The sequence below is a fragment of the Hippocampus guttulatus genome, chromosome 9 (assembly GCF_054856545.1).
Source record: "Hippocampus guttulatus isolate MCC_2025c chromosome 9, RoL_Hgut_1.0, whole genome shotgun sequence".
Classification (NCBI taxonomy): domain Eukaryota; kingdom Metazoa; phylum Chordata; class Actinopteri; order Syngnathiformes; family Syngnathidae; genus Hippocampus; species Hippocampus guttulatus.
In genome coordinates this window covers 20,409,746-20,421,964 of record NC_141269.1, presented here as the reverse complement: position 1 = coordinate 20,421,964, position 12,219 = coordinate 20,409,746, and the positions used below count along the sequence as shown (strand labels likewise).

Sequence of the window (12,219 nt, the reverse complement as noted above, 5' to 3'; positions counted from 1 at the left end):
TATACTACTTCTCTTTGTGATACTGCGGTACTTTAACATTTTTATTAGCTGTACTTTTTTGTTTAGAGAAACACCAAAACACATATTCAAGTTAACCCTGCTTTTTTAATTGATGGTTTTAAGTACCAATTGTCTTGTAAGTATGCCACTGATGTAAAATAAAAAAATAATAAATAAACAAACATTGACAGAATAAGAAATTGTTTGAAAAAAAAATACTATTACACATGACATGACTTACTCAACTCAACTCAACTGTATTTATAGAGCACTTTCAAACAGCCATCGCTGCATACAAAGTGCTGTACATGGAGCAATTAACATATACAACAAACAGTAAAGGAAATCGGTAACAAAGATGCTGAGTCAAATGCCAAAGAATACAAGTGAGTTTTGAGGCGGGTTTTAAAGATGGGCAGCAAGGAGGCTTACTGTTGTCATGGTTCTGTTTGTGACCAACAGGTGGCACTGTAGGGCTCCGCCTGCAGCTGCACACCTGTTGGTCATTGTGTCATTAGTTGTCTGTATAAAAGGAATCCCGGCACAATCACTCAGTGTCTGGTCATTGTTGCTGTTTTTTTGTTGCTGTGTGCACGTGTCATGTTTTCTGTCTTGGGATTTTTGCTACTTTGATTTTGCTGGACTTTATTTGAGTGAGTTTTTGAGTTACTTTCTCCAGTGTATTCCTGTTTGCATTTTTGTTAAATACATTTTGGTCACTCCACCCTGATCCTCCCTGCCTCCCTGCTTTTCGGGGTCCGACAACTACCACCTCGCAAAACATGACAACTGTAAAATAAAACAAGTTCCATGCTGTTAAGCTGCAAAAATCACTTCTGTAAGGTGAGATGCGCATTTCCTTTGTTGTTTGTAAGATTTTATTGTGTTTCCCTTGACTTTTTAATGATTGATTGCACTTGTGGCAATGTGCGATGTCATCAACTTTTTGAGAAACGAAACCACACTTTTGACCCTTTTAGTCTCTCCACCATGATAGGAGGAGCACCGACGTTGCAATCATGTTGTGCTAAATGAGAGACATTCATGCGTGACCTCATTTCTAACTTCCACTCTAGGAATGACCACTCAAACCAAGAATAACCCAACTTCTACATTTGTCTAACGGTTGCAGTTTAGTCCTGCCAAGAGAGTGAACCGTTCGGATGCTACAGAGTGTAGCAACAGAGCGAACCCAACGTAAAGTCCGCCAGCTTATACTGCATGGGTGTACATTTGTAAAATCTTACTCCTCTGAGCCTTCAAAGCGGCTGACTCGGCAGTCTGGGCTCCCAAGCCAGTAAAGCCCGAGCAGGTTGGGCTCGGATGGCAAACCCACATATGAAAATAACAATATAAAAATTCCATGGTTATAAGGCACAATGGACTTTTTTATATAGCGCTACATGCCATATCATGATCGGACAGAACTGCCTCGGGACAGAAAGGAGTCACTGGTGTCTCTCATGCATGACTCTGCGGTGAGGTGAGAGGGCTCGACTCCAAATGGGATGAGCATTTTAATTTTATTGCTAGTGAGAAACAAGATCAGAAAGGTAGAAGGTAAAAAATAACATTCCGATGGACTAAATAAATTGAAAATATATTGGAGTAATTTCTCCAGGACCGTTCATGGTGGGGCTTGTCAATACTCCAGGTTTTAAAATTTAGCCTCTGGGCCAATTTAGTTCCGATCCCTTGTGTTCTCTCAATAAAACACTGTATGTGTTTTACAGCTGGGATAGGCTAAATGAATGAACAGAAAACCGCCATTCTATTGCTATTATTGTATTTTAAAATTAATTACAACTTTGTCTACATCGCACAGCTTCTGTGTTGCAACCAAATTGAATTTACCTTGTTTCCAGAGGCACATTGCTCCCCAGCACCCAGCTGTCTTGCAGCGGGACGCTCTCTGGGGGTGTGGTCTGCAGCTCGGCAGGTGACTGGCCGGCCACAGGGGCCGGGCTTCCAGTGGGAGGAGTTAGTTGGCGTGTAGAATTCAGCAATTGACCAGGGTGATGTGCGGAGCCCCGTGACTGGTTGAGAGCTGTTACTGAAGGCTGCTGACGATGTGGGGGTGCCACGGGAGGCAGAGTAGAGCTGTGGTGGTTGGATGGTTGCTCTGAAAACATTACAAAACAAAGTGAGACTAAAGGGGTATGCCTGACTTTTAATGTGTGGTCAAATTTCGTCATAAATCATCATTTTATTTACATAAAAAACATAGGGACAGGCGTTCGCAAATCAATGTGAAAAATAAAAGGGTCACCAGGAAGAAATCAAATATTTTTTATTGATTTAATTTTAAGCACTTGTACAGAGGAATAGCAAATTTAAATATGTTACTGTACCTGTAGCAATTCAGTATTTGTACCACATTAAAACAGGATTGCAATACAAATTAGAATCCAATAACACTTGAATAATTGGTTAGCAGGTCCGCTTCGCAGTCCAGAGGTGCAGGGTTCAAATCCGTGCCCCGGCAATCCTGTGTGGATTTTGCATCTCCCCGTGCCTGCGGACTCCGGTGAAGTTTTCCTTCTTTTGCTATTTCCCTTGACTTTGTACAGGTAGAATTGGTCAGAAGGGGACAGTTGTGTCTTTGTGGGATGGAACGAGCCGACTGCCAGCCAATCATTGCCATTAAATTCAGGGCGGTGGGAGCACATCAGTGCTTGACATTGCTGAAGCAGAAATTGACTTGGTGCGGTCCCATAGATGAGATCAGTTCACACAAAGTGTAATTGTACAGTATAAACGAAATGCTCTCCCTTGCCAATGATGTAGTCAGCCACATTCAGTGAAAATTGCAGACCGCCTTGCACTCCCGATCGTGCACCTGTTTTTCCCCCCAACGCCCGAGTTCTGATGTGCAGTCAGGATAGCGCTTTTAAAATCGTTTTAAGATGATGATGACAATTCATTCAGATTCAGAAAACGTTATTTATCCCTGTGGGGCAATTAGAGATTCAAAATATTGATTACTAAAATAATTCAAAAGGACTGTCCCACACTTGTTTTACTATAATGACTGAAATCCGATGACATCCAGAGGTGTCAAATCCAGTTCCAGAAAGTAAAAACCCTGCCTCAGGAACATGTGGCAGGGTTTTTACTTTCTGGACCTGGATTTGACACCACTAATGACATCCACCACAAAAAACAGTCAACCTGCGCCTCCATCAAATATAAGAAAATAGCATCACACCACTTGTGCACAGAATTCAATGTGGATTAAGGCAGTGCACACTCCAGTCTACTTGTAACCAAATTTGCAGAATTGCCCTGGGGGGGAATTCCCAGTGAGGCGTAGCGCGCCTACCAAATTCACAAATAAGCAGTACTGGACCATCGCCTTGGCATGAAAAAGCAGATGCACCCATTTTTACGTCAAGCGCAGACTACTTTTTGTTACCAAAGTGTCAGATGAGTCAGGGGCGAGACTATTCCATGCACCAGAAGACCACAGAGACGCCGACATGAAAACAAAGTTATGTCTGTTTTTACGCAGAGCACACGGGCGCCAGTCGACCGAAATGACGGCTAATATTTGTGTGCTCCTTTTGTGAAAAATATGCTCTGGTTCCAAAATCTTACCCTCATTTCTTACCGCGTACTCAAAATCATGCCTCAGGCAAGGGGTATAAAACATCAGGAAAAACAAATGAAATGTTTTATTTATTTAAATTTCATTACTTGTGTTTTTCCGAAAATGTGTGCTTTTACTGGTGATTGTCAACGTGTGAGTATTCTAACTCTGACAAGACCACTGAGTCTGCTATAGAGGTGGAAATTTTGATCATTTTAAATATAATTTGAGACGCGCATGAGGTGCAATTTTGGCTAGACTAGGCTTGAGAAAATTACCCCAAATACTACCTTTGCTCTTTTTTTCCCCCTATGTAAATAGCTGAAATATGACCTGGTTTCAGCTTTTCAGGGCTATTTTTCTCAACAGATCTATTTGTCTTCCCAAGGTGGTTTGAGAAGATGAATGGCAAAGCTGGTACATGATTTCTATAAAGAGCATCATGTCTCCATTTTTCACCGCTGTTGTTATTTACACTCATTGAAAAAAAACACGAAGAAAAATAGTGGGCATGTGGAAGAAAATACCCAAGGCCACAACACATGCACACAAAAACTCACATCTTGATGGGTGATGCAAGACAAGATTCTAAACTCAACATTGTAGAATGCAATCAATCACTGTTCTGTGACTCATGGTCAATTGCAGTGGATGAGGCAACCATCTGAAGCTGCAATCTCTGGTGCCACACTTCAAGTGTCGAGCTATACACAAGATACATGTGGAATTGTTTTAGCATTCAAATTTTATAAATTCACTTTTTTTTTTTTTTTGGACTGTATAGTCAGTCACACTTTTGTTTCCAAAGTTTGGCTGGGCCTACTCAGGTGCGACTTGTATACTGTATATTAAAATTAAAACTCGAGACTGGCAATATCCCCGTTCGGTAATCGTGTTGACCTTCATTGACATTAGGGGTGTTCACACGGCAACATTTGCTCTGGTGCTACGCCGGCGCTGCGCCAGTGGAGCGGTCACACGTGCAAATTTGCTCCGGGGTAGCCCCGGAAAACAGCTTACACCGGAGCAAATTTGATCCACCTCTGGGAGGTGGTTTAAAAATTTGCTCCAGAGCAAATGCTTGTTTGCAGAGCAGCACCGATGTAAATTTGCACGTGTGAACTCGGGAGCAAATGCTCGAGAAGCGATGATTACGTACGGTGAGAATGCGTTGCTTTCGTGCTCTGCCGGACTTCCGTCATGCGTTTGTTTAATAACGACACAAGACTTGGCTGGTAACAGTAGCAAGCACCTCTTGGGTTATACCATCTCAACTAGACGTCCCCAAACGTCATCTTTCCTTTTGTAGGAGACTGGACTGTCTCGGAGTTGTTTGTGTAGTTTGTTCCTTTGTTGTGTGTTCACAACCCCCCGCGCCCCATAGAATTTATTTTGTGATTTCCTCTCTTGATTTTCTGTTTGGCGCATTACATGTTTGCTTTTCTGAGTGTCATTGAAGTCATCGTTGATTTACGTTTACGGGGGCGGTAACTCTCGAGCTGAAGGCACGGAGACCAAGAAGGAGAAGGACGTGCCTGTACAGTAGTTGCTTGAGTTGTGTAAACGTTTTAAAAAGAACCAACACGACAGCTCATTTGTTTTCTGTCGTTTTGCTCCGCTGCAGAAACTGCCGTGTGACCGCAAGAGGAGCTGCGCCGGTGCTGACACACTCAGCGGCATTCTACATGTGACCGCTCCACAAAATTTGCTCCGGTGTGTAAAATATATCACAACAACATCGGTGTAGCGCCAGAGTGTCATGTGAACACGCCTATTGCTGCCACTGTTTGCCAAAGTAGTCATGCATTTCTCTCCATGGCCAAATTGTTTCTAGCATGCTAAATGTGGTGGTAATTCACCAAGAGTACACAGCACACAGCCAAAAGAAAGTAGAAGAAGAAATGGAAGCTGAAGAAGAACTGTAGTCAGGGCAACCATTGTGTGATGTAACTCTGCTGCCGCTGTTCGCATGTGCCGTCTGCCACAGTAAGGATTTATTATTTACGGCACCAAAAGCCGCAAAACAGACCAGGATTCTACCTTTGACCACAATGCGATGCGGGATTCTGGATAAGGTTACTAAAAATAAATAAAAATAAAATAAAATAGCTTGTGAATTTGTTCTCAATGCTGCTGTAAGGAGACATCATTAACGTTTCTCACTCCCAAATGTGAATTGTGATTAAAATGTCTTTCTTGAATGTTCTAATTTGAACTAGTTAATTCTAAGGGCCCATGAATGACAGAAGGCCCCAGAAAACACTATATTTAATTAGCGTCATTAACGGGGAGAGACCCAAAATGTCAATGCCGACCATTATTTTTAGCCATCAAGCTAGCAGTTGTGGGGGTGATTGAGTGCTGTCCTGTGGCTTTCTTCAAGAATGCCATGAAAAACTGCTAATTAAAGAAGTGCATTCACTCTTATGGCGGAATCTTATAATCACAGTTCAAAGAAGTACTTGTCTTGTGTGGCACAGTTGCTTAAGAAATGTGTCAGTGGGTGAGTGAGCTCAAGTAAAAGTACATGTTACCTCAGAGGGTTTCTGGAAATTTACAAGCCTTCCCACCCACCTTTGGATGCCAGCTTAAACGTGGGAGTGTCTCAGTTCAGTTGCCTTTGTATTACTGATGCCTACATAACGGACAACCTCCCATATATGACTTAGCTCAGAACTCATTCATCCGTCCATCCATTTTCCAATCCCCTTCATCCTCACAAGGGTCGCGGGGGTTGCTGGAGCCCATCCCAGCTAACTTTGGGCAGTAGGTGGGGGACACTCTGAACTGGTTGCCAGCCAATCGCAGGGCACGCAGAGACAAACAACCATCCGCGCTCACACTCACACCTAGCGACGATTTAGAGTCTTCCATTAACCTGCCATGCATGTGTTTGAAATGTGGGAGGAAACCAGAGTACCCAGAGAAAACCCACGCAGGCACGGGGAGAACATGCAGACTTCACACAAGAAAGCCAGAGCCGGGATCGAACCCATTGTGAGGTCGACGCTCTGACCACCCTATCTGCCCTAGCTCAGAACTTGAAAAACAAATTAAAACACACATTTACAATTTATAAAACCTTTTACAAATAATGCTGAGTTTAAAATCAACTGTATCCATTCATACATCCATCCATTGATTTTCTAGACCGCTTATCCTGTTAAGTGTTGCGGGTGACCTTGACCTTATCCGACCTGAATTTGGCCAATGACAATTTCGAGACTCTCAAAACAATATTTTGCCAAGTGTCTGGAAGATCTCGGCAACAGGTAATGAATCCTCTACAACAAGATAATGACCCAAAACACACAGCTAAAAGATCCAACCATGGCAACATACAAAAAATAAATAAATAAAAAATGAACATCACACTTCTGAAGAGCTAAGATTAACATCTGTGGAAGTAGCTGAAACTTGCAATCAAGAGAGGGCACCCATCAAACCTGAAACACCTGGAGCATCCGTCAAGAATGGAGAAGCAGCACAATAAGAGATTGTCGTAAAAGACACTGACATAGTTAGGCATTAAGCCAGCCTCATTTGACTGCGTTGGAACATGTAAAGCTGTGTAATGATGCAATCTTCTGAACAGCACTTTAGCGGAAGCTCCCCCGACAGTCTGCGTTCTATCTTGTCACTAAAAGAGCTTTTACAGTGTTTTTATGTGAATGGCTACACATTTTACCTCAATGTACCAAATCTGAATTTGTGTTACAGAATAAGAGTCACAGAGGGAGACAAGACAGAGAGAATATTAAATTAACAAGAGAATGTCATTTCTCTTGAATATGCGCCTGGATGCTGAAGAGCTGACACCAAACTGAAGTGTTGTGCAATTAATTAAACTGTTGAAATGTAAGAATATGAGATGGGAAGTTGGAATGGTTTGAGCCAGTCAAGAAATGTGAAAAAAGAAAGTAAATATGTTGAATAGCTCTTTTTGGGGGGGCCTTTATTGCGGGAACATGATGGATAGGAATCTGATCGGCTAGATCGGATCGGCCAATATTTTGCATTTTATGCACATTTTGTGAATCAAATTTCTGATTGATATAAAAATGATTTATTAGATATAAACACATAACAAGGGGTAGGCCTAGATAAGTTCTTTACTTCTTCCTACTCCCTTGAACATAATAACTGTGTTGAATGATGACTGATTTCTCTTTCCTTTTTACTAATTTATTTACCTTATTTTCTGTCAAATTATTACTGCATATGTTTTATGTTCAATAAACAACCCAAGCCAAACATGCGTGAATGTTGAAGAGCATGATGTATTCACCCAAATAATCTCATCATATGACATTTTGACAATGGAAATTAACCCTTTCAGGGACAGCGGTTAATCCAGTGGACAGTTTATCATGTTATCAGGTTACACCAGGGGTGGGCAATTATTTTCCCGGGGGGGCCAAATGAGAAGCAGAAAATATTGTGGAGTCCCGGGCCAAAAGTTAGAAATAGAAATAGAAAATAAAGAAGATAGCACAATGTCTTTGTATGCCCGTAATCATGTAACATTCTCCTCCACCATCACACTCAGCACCGGTTCTCCTCAAGGATGTGTACTGAGCCCCCTGTTGTTCACGCTCTACACATTTGACTGCTCTCCGACTCTTATTAGCGGTCCAGTTTGCGGAAAGTTTTTAACATGATAACAATCAAACCATTCTAGGAAATGTTCATTTACTCGAGCCACAAGCAATTCACTCTGAGCATGGAAATTGCCAGAATCGGACTGAGTAAGAATCGCTACCTTGTTTTTCAAAGTCTCGTAGATTTGAGTCTTTCCGACTCCAGGCGTCTCCTGAATGTTTCGTACTTTGTTAGCCGCTTCGTTTAATCAGATACATATCACTTTCCCTTCCATGGTCATTACTCTCTCCCTCTTTCTTCGTCTTACCCTCCCTCCCTGTGCTCTGCAACTTGAAGTAACTCCGCCACCTGGTGTTGAAATGCCTGTCATTACAAGTCCAAACGAAATGAATGCAATCAAACCTTAATTGTGCACCAATCTTTGGCGGGCCGGATTAAAAAGACACCGTAGTGGGTTACATGGTGCATTTTCATGGTTAAACTAAACTAAACTAAGATGATAATTATTTTGCAAAATACATACAGTACATTCGGCAAATACAGGCCTACTTGAAAATGATTTAAAATGATACTGGTAACATGTCAAGGCAAAAAGGTTTTTGGCTCTTTTTTGTTTTTAAGTATATAATAAATTGCGATCTGAAAGTAGTTCATGGTTCAGCACAGGTGATGGATAATCGAACGAGGAGAAAAGAAAGCGTACAAAAAGAACTGCAAGTGTCACAAGAAGTCAATTAAAAGTTCCCCAGAGCAACACCAATGGTCAAGCGAATTGAGACAAGATGAAAAGAGAGCAAAACCGACATGAGACAGAGCAATAGTTGGAAGGGGGAAGGAAATGGAATGACAGAAAGGAGGAGGTGAAAGACTGGGAAGAAAGAGGAGAAGGCGAGCAGGAGAAGAGATCCAGGAAAAAGAACACTTGTACGGAGTGGAAGAGGTCAGTCTAAGAGTTAAGACTTGTGTTTTGTGAAGCGTGAAAACACATTCCACCTCTGGTCTGGAGCAAGAAGACCAAAGCAAGCACGCGTCCTTTCTACAGGCAGAGGCTGTCTTTACTGTTTGTGTAGGTGGAGTGCATCACTCACTCTATCTGCGCCTTGTGACTGGCGAGCGACCAGTCCGGCTCTCGCGCCAAAGTCAGTTGCAATACTCAGCCAGAAGCCAACATAGTTAGTTACATACAGTAGATATGCAGAATATAAAATGGATGAATGAATGCTGAATACAAAAGGGCAGAGAGGTAGTGGGAAAATATTACATGCTGATTTACACATTGTTGAATCGAGATATTCAAATATTCGAGAAAAAAAAGAGCGAAAGCTACTGAAGCAGCAGATTCTTTTCATCGCTGTCAATGAAAAGCATCTTTTCACTGAACATACATCTGACATCATTTCTGACGAATGGTGATTTCACAACACTTCAACTTGTTTTAATCAAAATCAGGTTGCGTTCATCCCTGAGTGTGATTCAATTGGATAGGTACAAAAAGCAAAAGAACTCTGGTGCAGACCAAATCCACTGGTCTGAGACCTTCTGCAAGCAGCATGTAAATTCAATATTGGCTGCCTTGTTTTGTTTAGATGTGCATTTCCTCTTTTGATCATCCAAAATGTCCAACCCCAAATTCCAATGAAGTCGGAACATTGTGTACAACCTAAATAAAAACAGAATGCACTGATTTGCAAATCCTTTTCAATCTATATTCAACTGAAGACACGACAAAGACCAGATATTTAATCTTCAAACTGATTCAAGTCACGATAGTTTTCTGCAAATACTCTCTCAATTTGAATTTGAGTTCCAAAAAAAGAGTAAAAGTTGAGATATGCAAATTAGTAAATAAATATATAAATAAACGGGATCGGGGCTGATCTGATCACGTGATCAAAAATTCCGTTTTATCATTTTCGGAACATTTAAAGGTCACAGAGCTACAATAACATTCAAATTTTGTATTTCGCAATGTTATGTTTTTCATTTGTTTGTTTTCAGTTGGTGTGACATGCATATACCCGTAGAGATGTCTGCGGACATCTTTCCTGCAGGCAGACAGACTTGTCTTTATAGCGTGTTTGGAAGGAGAAGCAAGTCTAACGATGCTCCTAAATAAGTCTGCCTTGCCTGATATAAAGAAACTTCCTCACTAAACGGCACCGTCAAAGAGTTGAGATAGCGACGGACATTTTTGTGATTGGTGTGACACGTCCGAACAACCTCGCTTCAAAGAAGTTTAATGAGTGGAAATTATTTGGTGACAAGCAAACTTGTTCCCCACTGGTTACATTTAATGAGGTCATAAATCGCGCCGTTTCAAGAAGCCGCGCACATACCCAACAACTACGTAGCTGCATGGACTCTTAATTTAAGCCTGTACAAGCATATAAATAATGATGTACAGTGATCCCTCCCTTACCGGGACCCTGCCATGATAAGTGAAAAACGGTGAAAGGGGGTTGGCTCGCCCCCTCCGAATTTTTGTGTAAGTGTATGTGGGTAGCAGCATGTTTAAAATATGTGAACGGTGATTATACTTTATACATTTTAGACAAAGACTACAGCAGTACACATATTTACTTAAATCTTTCATTATAAATCCTGACACAGTCATGAACATTTATCAGAATTGCCTTCTGAGTGAGCTGAAGAGATTTGTGTTGGTGGAGGCGGCTCTCACTTTACGCTCTGATGGTGTAGTCGCTGTTAGCCTCCAGCTAGCACCTGGCCAGCTAGGGAGCGCAGTGTTTATGATAAGACAAATTGATTGGTATTGATGAGGAAGAGGAGGCGAAGGGACACATGCTGCTTTTTATTTTGGACAAGCCCAATCTCTCTCTCTCTCTCTCTCTCTCTCTCTCTCTCTCACTCTCGCTCGCTTGCTTGAGCTCACTTTCACACAACAGAAGAAAATATGCGAATGAGAGTTAACAGATGAGAAACACCAATCAGAGAGTCAACAGTGTGACGAGACACAGGACGAAGGTGCTGGGAAGATGCGCAGCCAATCAGCTCATGGGATAAATCCACTCATGCTGTCATTGGTCGACGTCACGCCGGGAACCAATCATGCGTACAGGCATGTACAAAACCTCTGAGTCGTTTGGCACTTTTTTTTCTGAATACATTACTTTGGAAAAAAAAAAACGGGATGTACTGAAGCCACGATAAACGAAGTGCGATATGTAGAGGTATCACTGCATTGTTTAGCATTGACCATATCAAATGTGTCAAACAGAGGAATCCCTCATTCTTTGTTGAAGCCTACATGGGCACTTCCACCAAATTGGTGCCATTCACATCCCTTGTCACTTACATGAAAATACATTTCTGTAAAACGGCCTGCATATTCATTTGAATTGCATTTAAAAGATAACATTAAACTTCTGTAAATGTCATGGCTCTCGTGCCTGTATGTGATCGTTTTAATGTGGAAAAAATACCCTCACAGTTTCAGACCAAAAATAATGGAATTAAAAAAAAGTGTGGGATGGACCAATACGCATTTTGGGTTGTTCAATATGTGTACAGTGAAACTCCTCTACAACGAAATCATGTTTGCAGCAAGAAATTTTTCACAACAGGGTTTTTTTTCCACTGGAGATGTAAACACACACGCACACACAAAGGTATGTGTACTCTTTATTTTTATTCCATCCATCCATCCATTTTCCACCGCTTAAACGGCCGGGTCGGGTCGCGGGGGCAGCAGCTTTAGGAGGGAAGCCCAGACTTCCCTCTCCCCAGCCACTTCTTTGAGCTCTTCCTGGCGGAGCCCGAGGCGTTCCCAGGCCAGCTGGGTGACATAGTCTCTCCAGCGTGTCCTGGGTCATCCCCGGAGTCTCCTGCCAGTGCGACATGCCCGGAACATCGCACTAGGGAGGCGTCCAGGAGGCATCCGAATCAGATGCCCGAGCCACCTCATCTGGCTCCTCTCGATGTGGAGGAGAAGCGGCTCTACTCTGAGCCCCTCCTGGATGACCGAGCTTCTCACCTTATCTCTAAGGGAGAGCCCAGACACCGTGCGG

General features: G+C 42.2%; 1 protein-coding gene across 2 annotated transcripts in view; it reads right to left on the bottom strand.

The window, feature by feature from the left end:
- The window catches only part of LOC147200723 (teneurin-3-like), a 213,569-nt gene that overhangs the window by 130,020 nt on the left and 71,330 nt on the right, over positions 1–12,219 (bottom strand). For both annotated transcript variants that reach the window (XM_086118984.1, XM_086118985.1), the window contains exon 3: positions 1,855–2,122. In XM_086118984.1, coding sequence (XP_085975110.1) covers positions 1,855–2,122 — 268 coding nt within the window. The remainder of the gene's footprint in view (positions 1–1,854; positions 2,123–12,219) is intronic.